Source organism: Sciurus vulgaris, assembly GCF_902686455.1.
Source record: "Sciurus vulgaris genome assembly, chromosome: 2".
NCBI classification, from domain to species: domain Eukaryota; kingdom Metazoa; phylum Chordata; class Mammalia; order Rodentia; family Sciuridae; genus Sciurus; species Sciurus vulgaris.
In genome coordinates, this window is record NC_136462.1 from 174,755,677 (window position 1) to 174,777,712 (window position 22,036).

At 53.7% G+C, this 22,036-nt stretch overlaps 1 protein-coding gene across 3 annotated transcripts; it reads right to left on the reverse strand.

Moving 5' to 3' along the window:
• Nucleotides 1-71: 71 nt before the first annotated feature.
• HSPA12B (heat shock protein family A (Hsp70) member 12B) lies at nucleotides 72-18,794 on the reverse strand. 3 transcript variants are annotated; one of them, XM_079127848.1, is made up of 13 exons: nucleotides 18,592-18,794; nucleotides 13,466-13,524; nucleotides 11,572-11,669; nucleotides 10,446-10,570; nucleotides 7,848-8,034; nucleotides 7,415-7,519; nucleotides 7,004-7,120; nucleotides 4,960-5,134; nucleotides 3,985-4,071; nucleotides 3,491-3,595; nucleotides 3,121-3,379; nucleotides 2,482-2,585; nucleotides 72-1,881 (listed from the first exon to the last, which is right to left on the reverse strand). In XM_079127848.1, exons 2-13 carry the CDS (start codon nucleotides 13,506-13,508, stop codon nucleotides 1,226-1,228), a joined length of 2,061 nt encoding a protein of 686 aa, XP_078983974.1. In that variant the 5' UTR covers nucleotides 13,509-13,524; nucleotides 18,592-18,794; the 3' UTR covers nucleotides 72-1,225. The 3 variants fall into 3 exon arrangements, with proteins under 3 accessions (XP_078983974.1, XP_078983972.1, XP_078983973.1); XM_079127846.1 differs by having other exon boundaries at nucleotides 18,485-18,733; XM_079127847.1 differs by lacking the exon at nucleotides 18,592-18,794 and adding an exon at nucleotides 18,261-18,478.
• Nucleotides 18,795-22,036: the final 3,242 nt, after the last annotated feature.

Genomic DNA, 22,036 nt, shown 5'->3' on the forward strand with positions numbered 1-22,036 from the left:
ACTAGTTCTTTCAGGAGGCAAACACACCCAGTGGAGAAGAGCCCCAGAAGAGCTGTGCACAGGTGGTGTGGCATTTTAGGCCAGAGGCTAGTTCTCCAGTTCGTTTGAGGATGGGCCTTCTGCCCTGGCCAGGGAGAGGTCTTCAGGAGTGGGGAGAGGTCTGTTTGGGCTATTTGATAGAAGACAGCAGCACCCCCCTATGGCCTATTCCCTGCCTTGTGCACAGCTGAAAACTTTCTCTCTTCTCTCTAGCACTCATGCCTCCCACAGTACTCCAACTATTAGGGTCCCCACTTGTGTGGTACCAGCAGGCTGTGGCTTGCCCTTGAGCATAAATGCTTTATTGTCATCTTAGTGTGAGCCTCAGGGTGGGGTGTTGCATGTCATGATTGAAGGAGATACCTGACATTTCACACTTGGGGAAGCAGGCCTGTGGGTGGTTAGGGAATGTTCTGATGGCACATGGATCAGTGGCAGAGTTGGGACCATCCCCCAGTGCTTCCTCTGTCTCCTTACCCTCCCTCAGCTGCCCATCCAAGCAGTGCAAGTGGGGTGGGTCATTCACAGGCTCTCTTTGGGTTCTGGAGCATGTCTTCACATCCCCTCACAGTTGCCTTCACCATAATAATGTGCCTTACTCCCCACTAGTCAGCTACTGCCCTTTCTACAATTAAGAGTCATATTTGGGTGGTGAGCATATCCAGGAAGTCGTTACTAACACCTGTCCCTTTAATGTCCACTTGTCATTTACCTGTGGCTTGGGGTCGCTCTGCCTGGCTCCCCTGTGGCAGCAGCCCATCAATTAGTGAACTGTGGCCCTTCAGGCCCAGACCCTCCTCAACCTCCCTCCTGTACTGGCACCTGGCAGCCTATCTTGCTGCTGCTTCTCCCTCAACCCATGTTCAGGTCAGGACTTGGTCTTATGTCGAATTCTCCCTAAGGGTTCACACACCCCCTGCCAGTCTGGGCCCTCCCATCTTGCAAACCTCTCAGAAGTTCTTGGTACTTGGTGGGGTGGGGGCCCTTCGGGCCCTTTGGCCTTCCAATCCGCGAATCAAAGAGCAGTCCCAAAGCGAGTCTCCATATGTACCCACCCTTCCTCTAGACTTCATCTCTCCAGGATGGAGGGCTGGGAATGGGGCGCTGACATCAGAACTGGTCAGTTCCTCTGCTCCTACCCACTCTCCAGACCGAGGGACCGAAAGAGGGCGGGTCCGATTCGCCCTCAGTTGGAAAGAAAGTCGATGGAGGCACGCACAGAACGATTGGTGCTGACGTCCACGGCAGTGACCTTAATCTCGGTGTCGCCAAACTGCATGGCGGCTCGTATCTCACGGCGGCCCGGGGGCGCGCTGCCGCTGTCTTGGCTGCTGTCGGCGGGCTCGAGCTCGAGGCTGAGCGCGCCGCACTTGCGCACGCCGGGGTCGGTGATGAAGCGCGCGTCCTCGGCGGCGCAGCAGTACAGATTGATGAGCACGCGCCGCTGACCCGGGCGTGCTGGGCAATAGCTACGCCTCACCTCCTCGCCTAAGGCCACCGACTGCTCCGCCGCGACGAAGCGCTCGAAGACATCGGTGCACCAGCGGCGGCCATCGCGCACCAGCAACTTGTCAGGCGGGTGGCGCCCATCCACAAAGCGATTGAGCACGCCTACGCCGTAGGTGAGCGGGGAGCGGCGCACCCGCACCACGCCCGGGGCCTGCCCGAAGAGCACCGCGCCCTTGAGGATGGTGAGGCCCACGTCGTGTGGGACCACAACGCGCAGGCCACGGGCGCCCAGCGCCGCTTGCACTGCATGCTGTAGCACCGCAGACTCCGCAAAGCCGCCCACCAGGAACAGCAATTTCACACCCTGCACCTCTGGCCGCGCCAGCAACGCCTCTGTAGGGCAGATGGGGGATGAAGAGGAGGGAAGGGAAGGGGAGAGAAAGAGCCACTGAGGCAACAACTTCATGGTAACTTGGCACCTCTCCCCCACCTGTGCTCTTCAGGCAATTAAAAACGAGCCATTTGAACTACGTCCTGATAAAAACACTGAGCACTTTCACTGAGAGCTCCTGGCAGTCCTCATGGATTTTGCTTCCCCAACACTCTATCATCACCCACTTCTTTTCCACCACCCCATGGAGGGTAAGGGATCGGGACCAGCATTTACAGTATCAAACACCTATTCACTGTGCAAGACAGCGTGCCCTCTCTCTAGACACTTCAGTTCATTTAATCCCTGTGATAGCATTTGAGGGAACTTAGTATGATCACCCCATTTTATAAATGGGGATGCTGAGGCCCCAGAGGTTCTTTAACTTGGCAGGGATACATATCATCCTTCTAGTTCATAATCGCTGCCACACTGCATGTTCCAGGTATTTCAGATGATTCTGGGTCTCATCCCAGTGAATGGATGTGTGGTGGCTACCAGGCACTGATGAGGGGAATTATTCTGTAATCAGAGTGAATGGAGGACAGAGCTTAGGCACTCACCTATGTGCTGGATGATACCATTGACCGTGGGCTGAAAAAGCTCATTCATGGCCTCACAAGACATCCGGAGCATCCCCTGTGAGGACCACTTCACGAAGTTCACACTGTAAGTGGTAAAAGAGGGCACAGGCCCATGAGTCAGGGTCAGGATGCTTGTGGAAGTTTGGAATCTGTGTTCTTCATTTCCTATCTCTGCCGCCAGGGGGATGTGTTTGGGCGCTGACTGCAGGTTGAACGTAAAGGGTTGACCAGATAGATGCTGGCATTTAATCTCCACCCGACTCCGCAGCTTTCTACAGCCCTAGGCAAGAGGTTCGAGGAGAAGAGCTTCCCCTTGACTAGGTGCAGAGAAGCCAAGGGACGTTACATTAGTTGGCCGGCTGGCAAGGTGAGAGGAGGGCAGGAGAAGATACACATCCGAACTCCCCCCACCCACTCTTTATTCTTCCTCTTGCCTAATTTGGGGTTTGGATTCCTGGGCTGCTCCACTGGGTACTTACGCCCCTTGCCCCGCCGAGATTTCTGTAATCCAACAGTCCACGCGGACAGCGACCGTCCTGTGGGGCCCACGACCGTCTCTGGCAGGGGCATTCCAGTCCCCAAAAGCAAATCCCGCCTGAGACGAGCCCCTGGACCCACCTGCTTCTGCGCAGGGCTGTCTCCACGTTGTGGCCTCGCTGCTTGCGGTAGAAGTCAATGAAGGAGAAGGGCAGCGAAATGTTGAGCGCCCCCGCACGGTGCGGGCCCGCGGTGCGTTTGCGGGCCTCAAAAGCGATGGTGAGATCCACCCAGGCCGCTGGCCGTTGCCTTTTGAAGGTGGCAATGAAGTCCTCACCGAAGATGCGGCAAAGCAGCTGCTCAAACGCCAAGTCCACGCCCACCGCGCCGTAGGGGCCGCCTACAGTGAGCCCGAGGGTGGAAGGGGTGTCAGCGCCCACCGGCCCACCAGGGACCATTGTCGGGCGCTGGGCCCTGCACTTCATAGCAAGGGTGCTGCCTGGCTACTCACCAGATGCCTTGTAGAGCTCCTTGAGGGTGCCATGGGGCTGCTCCAGCTGGTGCACAGTCAGGTCCACAGTGCCTCCCCCACAATCAGCCACCATGTAGCGGTCTCCTGCAACAGTCGGCACAGGCAAACACGCATGGTCTGCCTTGAACCCTCAATCCTGCTCCCCCTCCAGCCTTGCCCAGTCTCCAGCCCTACCCAAGGTCCCCAGCTCTGCCACTACCAGGGTGTGGGGAGGGATGTGAGGACCTTCAAGTGCTTGAACCTCAGGTCACCAAATATGGGCACAGGGTGTGGGAGAGAAATGGTTGCTGAGGCTCTGCAACTCCACTGACCCCTCCAGAGAACTCTGAAGAAGTGGGAGTTAGGGGCGCAGCTGTGAGAGGGAAGGTGCCAGTGACTGAGGGGACTGCCGGGTTAGGTGTGTCCTTCCTTCAATCAGTATATGGTTTCCTGAAGGGGCCAATAAGTGTCCTTCCATCTCCCCTGTACTGCACCTGCTTGCATTTCTGCCCAGAGCTCTCCCACGCCCGACTCCACCAGAAATGTGCGGCTGTGACGGGACCTTCGAAGCTGCTCACGGGCTAGGGGTTGGAGGACAGCAGGAGAGTGAAATCAGACTATGCTACCACGTTCATCCCCATCTTCCCTGCCAGGACCCTCCAGAGCACCTGGAGCAGACAGTGCTCCCGAAACTCCTACCCACACATACTGGGAGAGGGCAATATCTGGACACAGGACCTTTATTTAACCCAGGAGGGACCAGGCCAGGCAAAATCAGACTTAGAAGGGTTTGGAGGAGCTGGGGTCAGAGAGATCTGGGTGTGTCCTAGGGGAGCTCAGAACTTGGGGCCTCTTCCTGTCATGGGATATGACATTTGGGAAGATGATCAATGTTATCCATAGCTGTCCTTAGCCTCAGTGCCTGGTTCTGTTTAAGGGAATGCTCTTGAAGATGAGGGTGGGGGCAGACTTCCTTCTTGGCAGTGCCCACCTGAGCAACTTGCCCCAGGGCGGGCTGTGCCCCACCTCCAACCTCTGTCTCAGGCCTGAATGAGTCCTGCTCTCCTCGGACTATGTGCCTCTAGGCAAGGTGAAATCTCAATCCCTCCACCTCCCAGACTAGGGGATGGCTCCAAGAGCAGGGCTGCACCTCCCTCTATCAATTGAACTTCACCAGGAATGTTCCTGCCACCTCAAGATTGGAGCTTCTGGGGCTAGGGTTGTGGCTCAGTGGCAGAGCACTTGCCCAGCACAGGTGAGGCACTGGGTTTGACCCTTAGCACCACGTAACAAATAAAGTAAAAGGCATTCTGTTCATCTACAACTACAAAAAAAAAAAAAAAAAAAAAAAAAAGATTGGAGCTCCTTCTCCTTCATCTTGGACATGAGCCTGTGGCCTCAGTGACCCCAACACTCCAAGAGCAACTGTCTTCAACCCAGTGCTGGGCAAGGTCCCTGAGGCTGCTCACCCTGACGGAAGCTGGAGTCAATGGAGCGGCGCTCACCCAGGCGCCCACCTCCTGGGGTCCGACCACTAAGGTCCATGAGCTGGTGCAGGCGCAGCTTTCGGCAGTAGACGGAGGCAGCCTCAGGCTCCAGGGCAATGAGCAATTGTTCTGCATCCTCTCGAGACACCAGGCCAGCCTGTGGGTGGAGGGTGGGCAGGACCAGACAGTGCTATGGGCTGTCACACATAAAATGGACACCAGGGGGCCCCCACCTCTACCCTGGTCACGCCCCACCCATGCTAGGCCCCTCAGACCCCTTCATGCTGCACAAATGTAGAGCTCACAGCCACTCTGTGACCAGGCTGGAGGCCATGGCCATGGCCAAAGGAAAACAGGGGTTTCCCAACAGGAAGATGACAGAACTGTAGCAAGGTTCCCCTTTGCAGGCACAAGCTGGGGTGTTAGCAGACTCTAGCCCAGTGTTTGGGGTGTGGTAGAGCAGAGGAGGTGGTGGGGGCCCCCTTGGGCTCACCAGGCTGGTGTCAGACACTGGCCACAGGCTGCCCCACTCCCAGGAGAACTTTGTTCCCAGAGAATCTGATATAGCAGGAAGGAAACAGTGAAATTCCAGGCACCAAGATAGGCCAGTGTGGGGGGAGAAAAACACTTGCAATTTGTTATTTCCTGCATTAGGACAGGAGATCCCTTTGGGAAGTATTTTAGGTGTTTTGGGGTTCCTCAGATTCTGACCAGATGCAGGAGGGGCACATGGGTAGGGATGGAGACTTTCTGCACAGGGTCAGCCCTTTCTGAGCTGGCAGCAGGGAGCAGTGTGGGAGGGAGCAGGGCTGGTAAATGGGCAGAGGGACACTAGGACAGGAGGGTGTTCTTGCTGCAGACAGCTTTGCTTCCATCCTGATCTCTGAGGGGAGATGCCCATTTGCTCAGGGCTGGCTTACAGTGAGAAGCATAGATACCTATAGACCTGGCCCCTACAGTATGCCTGGCCCACAGGGGTGGAGGTGGGGGGGCACTGATATCCCCGGGGAGCCTATAGGCAAGATCCCTTTTGGGTGTTCTAGGATCTGTCCCCTAAAACTCCAAGGGCAAGGCCAAGCAATGAGTTTTGCTTTGTGAGGTTGGGTTCCCTCTCTGTTCACACTGGATAGGGTAGTGCCTGTGCACCCTCCTCTTCCTCCAGGCCTTTGGACATCTCCGTGGTAGGAAGACCGGCATACGTTGGTAGAATCACCTCCCTTCATAGTTTCATAGTCCTTTCCCTCCGTTCAAGAACCTACAATGGCTGGGGCAAAGGCAGGGGTGTTCCTGAAAGTACTGATGCCAACTAAAGTGGATGTCCGTGGTGCCCTGCCTGCGGCTGTGTCTGCTGCTGTTGGCTCACAGCTGCTCCTTCTCTGGACAGCTGTCCTCAACTGAATGGGAACAGCCTCTCTTGGACAGGCATCCCTCACATTCCCCCAGCAACATGTCACTGACTGACATGGGCCCTTTCCTCACTGTGGCCAACTCAGTGCTATAATTCTCCCTCTGGAGTTCCCTGGGAGACCAGGCTGAGGCTAGACTCCTGCAAGATCACATCCCTGTTCAGCTCTCTCCTGTCCTGCTTCCTCCCTTCCCTTTCTCCTGAGAGCTTGTTTTCAATAGAAAACCACATAAGACTCTCCATCTTGAGCTCCGTTTCTAGGAAACTCAAGATGCTGTCTAGTGCTCGCTTTGGCAGCACATCTACTAAAATTGGAACAATACAGAGAAGATTAGTATGGCCCCTGCACAAGGGTGACACATACTCATGAAGCGTTCCATATTAAAAAAAAAAAAAAAGGGTTCTGTCTATACTGGCCTGGGCTGGGCCTCTCATCATTCTGCTTCCTGTTTCTACAGCCCTTCTTTCCTGGTGGTAATGGCCCTCCAAAATTCCCACTGGGGGAAGGCTGGAGGTCTTTACACAATGATTTGTGGTCCCAGGGGCGATGAGGAGATGAGGGTCTGGGGCCAGCCCAGGACCTTCCGCAGCAGCGTTCTCTGCTCTGCTTGCATTCCTCACCAGGTAGGCAGCCTCCCGCATGAACTGCTTGGCCGGTTGTTTCCAGATGGCAGGCACCGTCAACACCCAGCGCACAGTGTCCCTCTCTGGGAGAGATGGGCACTGCTCCCTCAGCTCCTGGAGGAATAGGGAGCGGTGAGGGGAACAGCTGGCTTGGGAGCATCTTCAGCCCTCTGTGGGATCTGGGGGAGCTAACCAAATCCCAGGAAGGATTTCCAGGATGAGTTGGAAGACTCTCCCTCCTCCACCTATCAGACCAGATAGAAAGACAGGGGACTAGAGAAGATGGTCTATAATATCTGGCAGTAGTTAACTATCCATCTGATGGACCGCGTGGGATAAGAGGAAAGGAAGGAGTAGAAGGGCCTGGGAGTCCCTTCCCCAGTTGGTTGGAATGGGGTGGCAGCACACCTGAAGGGCGTGCTCCTTGAAGAAGCGGAGGGCATGGGCAAACACCTCCAGGGCCGGCATCTTCTTTCCATTTACCGCCTCTAGCTGGGTCTTCAAGGTGAGATCCTGGCAGGGACACAGGGAGACTCTGCCGTAAGCCAAAGGTCTGCCACCATTCCCTGATGACCTCTTTCTCCTTAGCCTCGCTCCTCCTTTAACTTTTCTTGACCCTGAGTCCCGCTCACCTTAGCTCCGCCCCACAACCTATGAGCCCCGCCCACCTCCTGGACCAGCTCTCTTCAGCCCCGCCCCTTAGCCATCCTTCCATCAGACTCCTCCTCGTTCCTTTTAGCCGTGCCCCACCCTTCACTTACCCCGTCCTTTCCCCTCCTGGCCCCGCCTCCCTGGCCCCAGCCCTGCCCCGAGCCCTGCCCCGAGCCAGAATGTGGCTCACAGTGGCACTGTGGATCTTCATCTTGAACTTCTCGAAGTAGAGCCAGTCCCGCGCCTCCTCGGGGTCTAGGTCATGGTAGTAATCACGGGCAGTGTAGCCAAAACTGTGAAAGGATCCCTCCGGGGTCAGCAGCAGGCAGGTAGGGGTCTTCTGGTGGGCCACGCCTGGATCCCCGCCCTCCCATTTCCTGTGGAGGCACAGGGCGTGTCGTCAGTGGGTTTGGCGGCAATCATCCTTCATGGGATTGGGTGCTGGCTCTGCGGCCAGCTGTGTAACCTCAGGCAGGACACAACTCTGAGCCTCAGTTTCTGTAAAATGGTATAATGATGGTATCTACCTCTTAGGGTTCTTGTGAAGAGTAAATGAGGGAAGATTTGTTCTTGGGAAAAATAGATGGCACCTACTTAAATCTCCATAAATGCTACTGATGGGATCTTCCCTATCCAGGGGGTCACTGGTCCCATCTGACCCCTGTTTCTTCCATTAAGTCACACCATTTGACCTCTCCTCTTTGTATCCCTTCAAGCAGCAAAAAGCCACCATCTATTGGCCTGGATCTGGTCTCCTGATGTTTTATCTCTGGAACACTGGCAGAAGCCATCTCCCAGCCAGCCACCTTGCCCTCCTGGAGGCCATCCTCCAAGGCCAAGCTCCTTCAAAGTCTTTCAAGACCACCTCAGCAGTTATACCTTAGGAGACTGCACCTCTGGCAGGTCCCAAAACTCTGACTGGGATTCTGAAACTCCCTGTCTACAGGGACTTCTGGACCTACACTCAGAACTCCCTGCCCACTTTCTTCCCTGGCAAATCCTTTCCTCCCCGTTCCTCTTCCTTCTCTGATGCCCTGACCCCTTCAGGCCAAGTTTGCCATTGCAGCCCTTTGGGGGAAGGAATTGGGCATCCAGGCAGAGAGGAGCATGTGCAAAAGCTTAGAGGTGTGAAAGAGCAGGGGAACCAATTCTAGATTGGCTCAATATGCAGCAGGAAAGACAAATACAGGAATTCTAGATTAGGAAGAGCTTTAAATGTCATACCAGAATTCTATCTTGGTGGATTTTAAGTAAGGGAGTAAAGGGATATGACTGCATTTACCTTTGGAAAGGGAGGTCGCTGGTCCCCGTGTAGAGCAGATTGGAGGGAAAAGAGGATGCAGAAGCTACACCAGGAAGGAGGATGTTGCAGCAGGGCACGTGAGAGAGGATGGGGGCTGAACTTAAGCTGGAGTCGTGGCCATGGAGAGGAGTGGATGGGTATGCCAGAGATATTAGGGAGGCCTAGAAATGATGGGGCTTGGTGGTTGTTGGTGGTGAGAAGGCCTGGGACGTCAAGATGTTCTTCAGTTTCTTTCTGTTACCATCCCTTTCATGGGACAGTGTCCCTTCATGTGTTCATGGGACCTGGCATGGCCTCAGCTGTGTATGCTCCTAGAGGGTTCTAAGTGCCTTTGTGGCCTCCTATCATGAGGAGGGAGCAGAGAAAGGGGAAAATCAGTCCCGGTTCACAGGAAGCTCAAGTCTCATGTTTTTTGGGGTCAGTGGTCTCTGTCTCTCCATTTACCCTTCCGCACAGCTTCCCAGGTCTTGTGAAGCTCCCCTGTATCTCCCATACTAGTCTGGGTTGAGAGTTTGGAGTCTTCTATAGCTTCACCTATTGGTGGCAGCCCTAGTAAGATACATTCAAAGGATCAGGGTCTTGAGATCCAGAGAGGAGTTGCTATGGCTTGGATATGGTTTAAGTGTCCCCTAAGGTTTCATCTGTTGAAATTTAATCCCCATTGTGAGGTACTAGGAGGGTGAAGATTTAATCCATTTATGGTGTTTACAGGTGAGGCCTTCAGGAAGAGATAAAGACTAAAATAAGGCTGTTAAGGTGAAGACCCCATGACTGAATCCCAGTGGTTTTATAAGAAAGAGAGAGCTGGCACTGTAGCACACACCTATAATCCCAGAGACTCGGGGGGCTGAGGCAGGTGGATTGCAAGTCCAAAGTCAGCCTCAGCAACTTAGCAAGACTCTGTCTCAAAATAAAATTAAAAGGATTGGGGATGGCAGAACACCCCTGGGTTCAATCCCCAGTACCACAAAAATAAATAAATACATAAATAAAATAAAGCAAGTTTTATTATAGCTTTTATCTTGAAAACACATATATTAGATATATATGTTTGTGTATAACCCAATAAAAAGTGTTTTATTGCAAGTTTGTTATATCTCAACAGAAATTTTTAAGTTGAAAATAAATTCCCCTAGTACTGCCCCAAACAAACAAACCTCTGAGCTGAGAGGTGTTGCTCAGTGGTATAGCACCTAGCACGTGCCCCAGGTTCCATTGCCAATGATGTAAAAGTAAATAAATACATAAATACTTAAAAATGAAATTAAAGTCCCACATTTCAGGCCGAGGGGGGAGTGCTCCACTTGAGGACTGGAGACCAGATGTGAGGCCATCCTCCAACCTTTTGTCCCAGTGGGGAGCCTAGACTAGGGATGGAAGCAGCTCTAAGAAGACCCCATGTCTCAGTGACTATTTCTGGGTTCAGGGTCATCTCAGGATTTGGGGATCCCCCTCCCCTCAATCTCCCATCCCAGCCACTGTCACCTCATCATGTGGATGGCCTCGGGGTCACTGGCAAAGCTGAAGGCATAGCCACTGGATGTGGTACCGAAGTCAATGGCCACCACCACGGAGAAGGAGGCCTGCTGAGGGATTCGGGCCTCCGGCTTCTGCAAGTCCAAGACCCAGAGTAAGTGAGCAGCCAGCAGGGACTGGCCAGCTGCCAGCAGGGAACTGGCCCCCTCTGCTAGCTATGGTCCAGAGCAGCCTGGCTCAGCTCCACCTGCCCACCTGCCCGCCAGGGCTCCCCTCCCCTCCCTGGCTCCAGGCTGAGGCCTGGGCATACCAACTGCTCAGAAAGCCCGAGGTTTCTCAGGTGGCCCTGTGGTTTTGGGCTCCAGCAGCTGCCTTCCCATTTCCAATTCTTCACCCAGCTACTGCCTGGACTGCCTTGGTCCAGCCCCATCTCACACCATCTTCCCTGCCTACACCAGTCTCGGCACAGCTAGGAGCCATTTTGCTCCTCTGGCAGTTTTACAGCTTTACATGGACCTGTGCATATTTTACCCTTTTACTCTTTTGGTGGCCACAGCGACACAAATCAGATTCTGTCCAATTCTGTGGCAGAGAGGAGAGGACCCATGCTCATACAGACTTCTCCCAGGCCAGGCCTCACCAGGTCAAGACCCTCAGGGAACTGGGGGCGAGAAGGCTATTTCCTAGAAACTTCAAACTAGTCGTTTTCAAACTATTTTTTTTTTTTTTTTTTTTGGCAACCTACTTCCCCTCCTCCAGTGCGTCTTGAAGTAAGGTGGGTCTTTGGTTGGCAGGAGGTGGAGCAACTCTGAAAGGCCCTAGTGCTATGAGAACCTATCAAAACCATATGTCTGCCCCACCACCCACCGCAGCCAGCTGCAGTGGCCCCTGGGTGTCATCCTGTGGCAGGGAGGGCTGGGAGTTAGTTATGTGGGAATTACCTGCCCAGTAGCCCAAGGCCACTCAAGGCTAATCCTCCTGGGGGTGTGTGATTAGAGTGCACAGGGGCAGGGCGAGGCGGAATGCGCCTGCCCCTTCTTCCTTCCCAGCCCAGGCCCTGCCATAACTCTGCCAGGTTCCACCCCCTCTGTGCCACCCAGGCCTCCCATAGCCCCAGTCCCTGATCTGGGCTTACTGGAGAATGTGAGGGTGTGAGAGGGGCAATGCCACAGCTCTCCTGGGTCCTTGGGGAGCCAGGTGGGCTGGGTATTGGTGATCGCTCTGGGTTGGAACCTGCAGAGAAGAGAGAGCAAGTCATTCTGGCATGATCAGTTCAGCAGGGTTCTAGGCCTGGCACCAGGAGGTTCTCCATCACCAGGAGGTTCTGTTGGGGATGAGGGACTGGAAGGGAGTAGTAGGAAGGACAGCTTTGAGGCAGGGGCAGGGGCAGGGGCTGAGGGCCTGTTATCAGTTGAAGGCAATCTTTCCCTGGGGGGTGGTCTATGTGTCACTTGGGCTCACTGACTCCCTCAGCAACCCTCAGATACAATTAGCTAGGGAGGAGAGGAGACAGCGATGCATCATATGGTGGGGAGACACTATCCAGAGATGGAAGGGCAGGAGAGGGTGGGTAGGTGAGCTAATAGGGTAGGGATGGAGGGTGGAGAAGTCACAAAAGAAGGGGGAACTGTAGATCTAAGTGACTGGGAGGTAGCATAGCTGGCCTAGAAGTGGGGCTGCTCCCCTCTACCCTAAAGTTGTGCCACATGGTTCTAATCAGGGTTTGAGGACCTTTCCCTCCCCCATCATCTGGGCCACCGACAGGCCTAGGGAGGATCAGGATGGGGAGGCCAGCACCTCCCTCCAGTCCAGCCCTGAGTTTAGGCATGTCCACAGCACTAGGAAGTCAGATCACCCAACCCTTTAAACACACACCCCCATACACAAATACACACACCCCAGCTATCATGTAGGGGCAGGAGGTTCCATTGAGACCCCTTTGCAGGCTCGGGACTGAACTGGATCTTAGGTAAGAGGTCACCAGTAGCCCCCAGGAGGCAGCCCAAGGCTTTCCCTGAAAGATCAGGCAGCTCACTGGGCAGGAGGGCCTGCCTGGCTGGACACTCACAGGTGTGGGTTGGCAGCTGGTCACCATCATTACAGAACATTGCTAAGGGTCATGTGGGAAGTACTGGGGCAGTCCTGAGTTCCATGGATGAGGACAAGGAGGTTGTCCAGAAAGGCCGAGAGAGACCTGGCATGAAGATTTACAGACAAATAGGCAGGTCTGTCAGGCTGCATGCTGAGCCAGGGAAGGGATCTGAGACAGGTCCCTAAGCCACAGTCTGGCAGTGTGACCTGAGACAAGTCCCAGCCTTCACTGGCCTGGGATAACCCAGGAACATGTGAGGGGTAGGGGTTGGGATTGAATGGAATTCTGGGAAATGCCTGAACAGGGCTGTAGTCTATTTGAGTGCCAGAGGGGCAGGGACATGGTATTCACATTCTGAGGGTTCCCCGTCCTCAGGCATCCAGCACAGGCTTGGCCCTGCCACCAGCTCCAGCATGAGAGGCCAAGTTGCTGTGGCCCCAGCCTGGGAAGGGAGGCAGGAAGGAAGGGCCCAGCCCGCCAGGTCTTTGTGAATGGACTTCCTGAGGAGTGTCCCTCCTGCCTGCTAGCCTCCCACCCCTGCAGAGAGCCCAGAGCCTGCCCCTAGACTAGGCCAGACACATAGGCAAGTACAGACTTCTGTACTCACGTGCCCACCTCAGACTACCCCCCAACCCAGGTCCTATGAAGACACACACACACTAACACACAAGGTCCTGTGCACACATGATCTGCACAAAACACGTGTACATGAAGACAGTTGTGTGTGCACACACCCTCTCTGCACTCACACCTGTGTATGCACAGAGGGGTTCTGTGACCAGATGGAGCATGTGTATACACAAGCACACAATGGCTCTCAAGAACCTCTGCTAGGAGAGGCACTTGGGGACAACCTGCAGGTGGAGGGGTCTCAGGGCAGGGCAAGTCGGGTAGTGGTCAAGGCAGAGTAGCCAGAGGCAGGGGGAGGGGGTCTTACCAATGTACAGCCCCTGCAGGCCCATCTCTGGGACAGCCAGCATCCTTGCAGCCTTGTAGCTGTCAACAGGAACAGACAAGCAGAATGGGATTTACTTGTTCCTTTGTTCCTCCACTGAATGCTTATTTATTTTATTTATTTACTTTTGGTTGGAGTCCTTTGAAGCTAATCCCAGTCAGCATGTTGCTTCACCTATAAACACTTTAACATGTCTCTCCAACAGATAAAGACATTTTGAAATACATCATCACACCACCATTATTATGTCTAACCAAATTTACAGCAATTCCTTCATCTCATCTAAAGCTCAGTCTCACGGGCCCAGTTTGTCTTAAAAATGGCTTTGCTTTTTAGGACTCAGGATCCTTCTCAGTGTTTTCTGGTGCCCACCTCTGTGCCAGGTGCTGGGGGACATCAGTGATCTGGAAAGACCCTGTCCCTGCCCTCGGGACTCACAGCCTGGTGAGGGAGATGATCATAATCTGATAATCAGGGCAAGCAATTTTGAGATTATAAACAATAATGGACTGTGAATGTGGCAGCTGGACACAGCAGATGGGGAGGGGGTAGGCTTGTAGGCAGGCCCCTGTGGACCTTTCCTTAGGTTGAAAGGTTTGAAGTGGCATAAATTCATTTGCACTTTGAGATGTCCCTCTGGCTGCCTGGGGAGGTGGATTGTAGGAGACCATGGAAGCAGGAGACCAACTGAGCTACTGTAGCCCTGCAGGCTATGGATGATGATGGCATCTGTGTGCCTTGGGAAGGGTGGAGACATTTAAGAGACAGTGGTTAATAGAGCTGATGGTCAGGGAGGAGAAGTCAAGGTGGTATTGCCCGGCTCAAGCTGAGACAGATGAGTTAGATAGTGAAGGGGCAGGTTGGCGGGGAGAAGCGACAGAATTTGGAACTAAGAGAACATACCAACAAGTCAGATGATATGTATCGGAAGGTCAGGGATAAATCCAAGTTGGAGATATGTGTTTGGGAGTCATTTTTATGGGAGGCCTGGCAAAAAGTAGAGGGGAAAGGGAAGAGAGGAGAAGCAACTTAAAAGCTGAATAGGGCAAGATGGGTTGGCGGAAGGACCAAGAAGCTTCCTGTGGTTTCATGAAGACTATGATAAGAGGGTGAAGGTAGATGCCTTTAAGAGATCCTTAGACTAACTGGGCATGGTTTGCACGTCTGTAATTCCAGCTACTTGGGTGGTTTGAGACAGGAGGAACACAAGTTTGAGGCTAGCCTGGGTAATTTAGCAAGACCATCAAAATAAAATAAAAAGGGCCAGGGATGTAGCTTGGGGGTAGAAGGCCCTCATGTTCAATCCCCAGTACCAAACCAAACCAAACCAAACCAAACCAAAAAACCACCCTTAGAGGAGACTGCAAGCATCTATCTTAATGGTCCAAGGCAGGTTAGTCCAAGTATGACCAAAAGCAGGAGGCAGTTGGGCTAGACCATCTTAAAAGATTGGCTGAGATCAGGAACAGGGCAGTAGCTGGAGGGAAGGGCGGAAGGATATTTTTTTTATTTCTTAAGATGGGAAGAACTCGAGCTTGTGTCTACAAAGTTCTGGGAGCCAGGCTATAGGCAGGACCTTCCAAATTCTCAACAGCATTGCTACTCAAAGCATGGCAGCATGGGCATCTTCCTGGCATCTCCAGGGGGTTGTTGGAAATATAGAAACTCAGGCCCCATCTGGACCCACTGAATTAGGACTTGTAATGTTAAGGAGAGATCATGTTAAGAAGAGATCCCCAGGTAATTTGGATGCACATTAAAGTTTGAGAAGTGCTGCTCAAGTGTCCCTCCGTCTCAATAGCCTGCAGATCTTGGATGCTACTGTCCTTATCTGTGGGCCTGATTTCCCCACTAAAAAAGGTGGGGGCTGCCCAGGGCCCACTCCCTCTCTGTAGCCATTAGTAGAATCAGGAAGTTTTGCTAACAGAACACAAGCCAACACACAGCTGGCACTGGCACGCCCTTACATATATGTACACACCCTAAATCATGCAAAGTTTAGACAAACCCAGGATAAAGGGAACAGACACCCAGACTCCTACACCCTTTTGCATGTCCAGGATACTCCTGCATGGCCAGAACCATGCAGTCTTGCTGTCCTCCATGTCACTGGAGGTACACAGTTGGATACCCAGGAATCTGAATCAGGGGAATGATTGGGGTTGGCTGTGGGCACTTGCAGAGTAGTGGCCAGATGATGACCAGAAAAGGGAAAGCCAATAGATAGCATTGAAAGGAATCCTGATCACCAGGGACAGGAGCCCAGCTCAGAGTGGCATGCTAGAGCTGGATCCCACAAGCTCCCCAGAGCTGACATTGTGTCTCTTCTCTCAATTTGTATTCATTGATATCATGTTGGTAGCTTGAAATCAGTCATGGTGGGAATATTTATACAATGGGAATTGGCAAACACTACAAAATCAGATTTTTCTCCCTCTCAGAGATTTGACTGTAAAACATTGACCAGCATTTCACTGGATCCAGGCACAATAAAGAAGCTGGCAGTCCCATTTGTATGGTCTTTGTTGTTGTTTGCAATAGTAGGGATTAAACCCTGGGACTCTCAACTACTGAGTTACATTCCCAGCCATTTTTATTTTTTTTATTTTGAGAAAGACTCTAGGTACGTTGCTGAGGTTAGCCTTGAACTTGCCATGCTTCTGCTTTAGTCTGGAGTTTCTGGAATTATAGACATACACCATCACTCCTGGCATGTTTGGGTCTTCTGAAAATACATATTAGGTGTTTCTTTGTGCCAGTCTCTGTGCTAAGTGTTGGGAACCACTTTGTTGGATGGATGGATGGATGAATGGATGGATGGATGGATGGATGGGTGGATCAATGCTACTTGAACCAAAGAAACAACCAGGAACTCAGAAAAAAGAAAAAAAACTGAGTTGTTCATCACTCTAAGCTGAATTTCATTCCCCAACCATGTGCCTATAATCTCCTCAGTTCTGAAGTTTGCTATCACCTATCTTTGAGAGTGTCATGCATGGAGTGCCCCTACACTGGTCTCTCAGGGATGGCAGGGGCTTGAGTACCTGATGTGAGTACATCATGGCACCTTGCATGAATACGTCATGTCACCTCTCTGCACCTCAATGTACTTTCCTATAAAATGGGTGACACGGGGGACTTCAGAGGATCAATAAATCTAGGTATGGAAGGTGTTGATAAAGGCAGAGTTGGGCATGTATGAGCAGTGTTCTTTCTTTCATAGCTCCATGTAAATTTTGAACTTTGGCTTTTTAGAAGTTTCTAGTCTTACTGAGAATTTTATTTAGTCATCCTGAGTTCTTTGTCAAGGAGGTAGGAACCAAATCAATTTGTGCTAAAGAAGGAGTTTCCTACTGATTCCCTGAGAGTTGTAGGTAGAAGAGGATGGCAGCCATAAAACATGCACACATGCCCCATGTGTCTCTGGGACCTCCCACTGACCTCCCACCATGCAAATGCACCCAGACATTTAAATGGAATGCTGACCAGGAGGCTCAGGACAATCTAGTTCCCAAAAGTTAGGTCTAGACAGAATCTACAGCTGAAAATGAGGGAGGCAGACCCCTATTCCAGGGGCCCACAATTCCAAGAGTGATGTCTATGGGTTTGAGAATATTTGGCTGGGACAGTTTGATTTTACACAGAAAGTACCTCCATTTCCTGGCTGAAAGCACATGCCAAATTCTGGCCCCAATCTGATCCCTACCCTACCCATAGACAGACCCTTCACTTTGCTCATGGATGACTCCTAATTCTTGGTCTCATATTGACCTCTAATCTACAGATTCTCTCTCACCCCTGGTCCTGATTTCTACCCAACAGCCATGCTCTATCAGTCACTGGGGACCAGGACAGGGTGTGGCCAAGTAGGGACTTACACCAGAGACTGCCTAGAGTGCTCCCTAGGTTCATAGTAGCTTAGGCCTTTTTTACCTGATGGAAAGAATTCTCTGAGGGTCTCTTCCTGTGTTAGGGGTGTTTAGTCTGGGCACCTATGCCCCCCGCCCCCCATCTCTGCAGTTGTGTGGTATATTGGATTTCAGGAATCCACACAGTGTCCATGAGGACAAAGAGCCCTCCACATCTTTACAATTTCCCTCCTCCGTGGGACCTTACCTCTCTTGTCCACTGCTGCCTGCTCAGCATACTGCAGGCCCTTTAATGGAACAGGACTCTGTCAGCGGGCTAAGTGAGGCCACAGGCATTTATTCAATTCACAGAATGGGCCAACCAACCAGGGTCCAAGGGTCAGATCAGAAATGGCACCCAAAAGACTGCCCCACCCTGAATCTGGAGAGGAGCACTCAAGAAGGGAACTATAGGGAGGTTGTGAGGTGAAGGGGCTGCCCCCTCCTGTGCCTGGGCAAGGGTGACAGAAACGGCCTCCCATAAAACCTCCCTGTCCTCAACTTTGCCCCACCTGCCCCACCCCCTTGGGTCCTCATCATGGGAACAGTCAGTTCACAAACAACCCCTGTCCCACAGGATCATGAAGTCCTTCCATCTCTGCTCCATCAGTCTCCATCACATCCCTCACTTTCCATAACTCCTGGGTGGGTCTGTTCCCTGGAGTCCTGGCTAAGATTTCCCTTCTTCCCATCTCTCCCCAACACAAGTTTGCTCCACAGACAGCCCCAGGACCCCTATGGGAGCCCAGATGCCACCTCAAGAGAGAAACCCAAGGCCGGGACACCAGAACCCTGACCACCCAGCCACTTTCTTGCAGCCCAGACCACAGGGCCTGGGGGCTCTGAGGCAACTCCCCAAACACACTTACATTTAACCTCCAGTCTCCATCCCAGGCCTGGGCACCATGTCCTCACAACTGCTTCCCCAGAGCAGGCCCCAGCCCACACTGGCTCTCCTGCCAGCCCCCAGGCACAGGAGTCTCTCCAATCCTCCTGGCAGAGCCTCCGCGCAGCGGTGTGGGGCCCTACAGCCCAAGTAGGAGCCCGCTCACCACGGCCCCGCTGGAGATAAGGGCTTGCAGAACTGTCTCACCGGAGTCAGGAGCCGTTCTCGTGGGGTCTCCGCAGACAGCCCGGGAAGGCCAACCTCTGCGCCTCTCTCCGCTCCAGGAGTCCAGCAGCCTCCGCCCTACTGCTCACCTCCGCCCTCCCGACAGCTCGGCCCGGGTCCTGCCGCCTGGATCCCGACCCGCAGCGGACGGCAGTGCCTGCCGCAGCCCTCGACGTGCGCCCGGCCAGCGGCCTCCGGCTCTGCTCTGGCCCGCGCCCCCTCCCCCAGGCCGGATGGCCGCGCTCCCGGCCCAGATGTGCGAGGCCGGGGCGGGGCCTGCCTGCGCGGGCCTCTGCCGAGGGGCCCAGCCCCGCCGCGTCCAGGGCCCCTCCCTGCGCCCCTCCTGCGCTTAGCGGCGGGTCGGCGGGTCCGCGGCGCCTCCCCCGCTCCGCCCGCAGACCAGGGGGTGGGAGAAGGCCGAGGAGGGCGGAGGAGAAAGGGGAAGAGGAATTCCAGACCCCTCGTCGGCCTCCTGCGGCTCCCCGGCCCCGCCCCAACAGCCCACCTTGGGGCTCAGCCTTGGCCAGCCCATCTGCATGTGTCCAGGCCTAGCACCAGCGGAGGGAGCATTCCGCCCCAGACCCCTCCAGTGTCTAGACCCAGAAGCAGACCCCCGCTTAGTCTGCAGTTTCCTAGCCGGGTCTCCCGTGTTGGAAGAGGCCGAACTGAGGGTGAGGAGGCCCTCAGGTCCCTCACTGTGACCCAGTCCCGTCCTTGCTTAAATTGGGGACAGCAAGGCAGGGCCTCTCACCTACCAGGGCCCCACTCCTGCCTGGTCAAGGAACCACTCAGAACTCAACCCGTCTCAGCAACACGCAACACTCAGTCTCTTTTAAGTGGAGCTCATACCTGCCTTCTTGTCTTAACCCAGGTTCTCTTAGGGATGCCAGAATGTGGCTTCTGAATAAGGAGTTTGTGGAGCTGAGACCTGGTTCTGCTGGGCCCCTTATGGAGCTTCATAAGCAGCTGACTTACCCCTGCCTTACCCTCCTGGACCTGGCAGGGCCTAGACCCCTTGCCTCCTCTCATTGTGCCTGGCAGCTTATCCATCTATGTCTCTTTGTGTCTGCTCCTCTTGCCCCATCAGACAAGACCCCGCACTTCAGGGAACACCACTTATGCTCTCCCCAACCCAAAACTTGGGCAGGGGCTATTTTCCCTCTTGGACTACTTTCCCTGGCCTGCTTTCTGCCCAGCCACAATGCTCTCAGCTACAGTATCACCTCTCCTTATTATCAGGGCTACTGTCCCAGAGGTGTTCCCCTCCCACACACACACCTCCCTCTGTACTGGGGATCAAATCTAGCGTTTCACACATGCTAGGTAAGCACTATTCCACTGAGCTACATCCCAGTCCTTTTTATTTTTATTTTGAGAGAGCTCACTAAGTTGCCCAGGCTGGCCTTGAACTTGAGATCCTCCAGTCTCAGCCCCCTGAGTAGCTGAGATTATAGGCAGGCACCACTGCCTTCAGCCTGAGGACCTTTGTAATGAGATCACACTGGGGGTTGCAATGCACCGACAATTCTGGATGTCAGTGCTTGTCAGTGACAAGCCAGCGAAGTATCTAAAGAGCAGTCTGCACTGGCTGCCTGAGTGTGTTATCTGTGTATTGTGTATGTGTGTCACTGTGTCTTGTGTCCTTGTGTCTGTGCGTGTTTGTGAGTGTGTAACAGGAGTCCTTGATCAGGGGCTAGCAGACCTCCATCTCATTTGAGACTGAGTCAAGCCAGGAAGGACTGAAGTACGAGTGTAGTGAGTGTATGGGCAGCGGGTGAAGAGGATGGATTCGCACACGCGCGCCCCTTGTTTATCATTCTTGCCTTACACTTCCATCCCCCAATCCCAAGGATGGGCTTGTCTCTGATGCCACAGCAGCAAGCTCCAAGCAGGACTTGAGGATGCCTTCTTATTTGGAAGCTCCCTGATTCTCGCAACATCAGGCCCCCTTCAGTCTGATTCAGGAGTCACAGGCTCCACCCTTGGGCATCCTCCAATCCGACAAGAGAAGGACAGCAAATGATCCCAGTGAATCCTTGATCCATGTTAGAGGAAGTTCAATTACCACATAAAGTTGGGCCCCAGAGGGTTCTGCAGAATCTCTGCCCTTCGCCTCTCTGTGGTCTCAAGTCTCCCTCCTGCTCCTTTCCAGTGCCACTGTGGGCCCACCCACTGACCTCACCGAGTTTCCTCCCTCTATCCGGGTGGGGAAAGCACAAACAAAGATCAGCCCGAGTGTGTCCTCCCCAGCCACGGCCTCTTGCCAGGCAGAACCTCCCTTCTCTGGTCCTCTGCCTGGGGCCTTCCCCTCCCGGGGGATGCCCTAGCCCCCAGCCCTGCCCCTTCAGGCCATCTCTAGTGTGTAACTGGAGATTTTCGAAGGTGAAATCTGGCCCATCATTTCCACTCCAACACTTTCCATGGCTGCCCAGGACCTACAAGAGAAGAGCCGAATGATTCAGTGCTTGGACTGTCCTTGGCTGACCTCTCAAACTCCCTTTCCCAGCCCTAACCATCAGTGTCTGTCCTGCCCTTGTGGCACAGCTTCCCTTCTGACCTTCTGAACCTTTGCTCCACCTTGGCCAGCCCCCAGCTTTGATCTGCTGGTCAGCATCCTTCCCTTCTCAGGCCTTTGGGAGAAACTGGCTCCTTGAACCCTATTGTGGGTGCTGTGTTTGCTTAGAAAGTCCCCAACCCTAAGAAGTGCCAGGTGGGGATCCAAGGAGACTGGATTTGGAAGGCAGGAAGGTGTAGACTCCCCTTTCCTGGTACTCAGGACATGGAGAGCAGTAGGTGGCTTTAGGGCAGAGGGTAAAGTTTTTAGGATGTGCCATCCTGCCACCTAAGCCTGTTGATGCTGGGGGGCTGTGGAGGGGACTTCAAAGTCTCCCCTCCACCTCCTGCCTGTGTCCCAGAACTTGGGGCACACACACACACACACGCACACACACACACACATGCGTGTGCGAAGAGCAGACAAGGCTTTTTCACAGTTAAATGAATCACATGGTGGGCAGGTGCCAAGCTGGGGACCTTCCTCTGCAGCCTCAGTTACCCTCAGCACACTCATAGAAAGAAGGCCTCACTGCTTCTCTCGGATGAGAAAGCTGAGAGAGAATGGGAAATTGCCCAACCTTATTCAACAGGCCACCTCCCGGCCTGTGCTCTTGTGTGCCACAGTTGAAGGGGCCTGGAGATGGGACTTGGTACCTCAGCACCCCAGCTCAGGTGATACGCTCCCTTTGGTTGCCCAGCTCTGCCTGCTTGGTCCTGGAGATGGGGAGGTGAGCAGCTCTTGGGACAGAGACCTCTAGAATGTTCCTCTCCCAGATTCCTGAGGTGTGAGCTTCCTTCCAGGAATTACTCTGCCTGCCCCCACCCAGATGAACTTCCTCTCCCTGGCCCACAGCCTCAGACCTCGGACAGCATCATTTTCCTCACTGGAAATGGGCCTGTGGGAGACCCAACCCCTCCTCCATTGCTCGTGGTAGGTTGGTGGCTGGGAGCTCCAGGCTAAACCTTGGTGACTCTTGC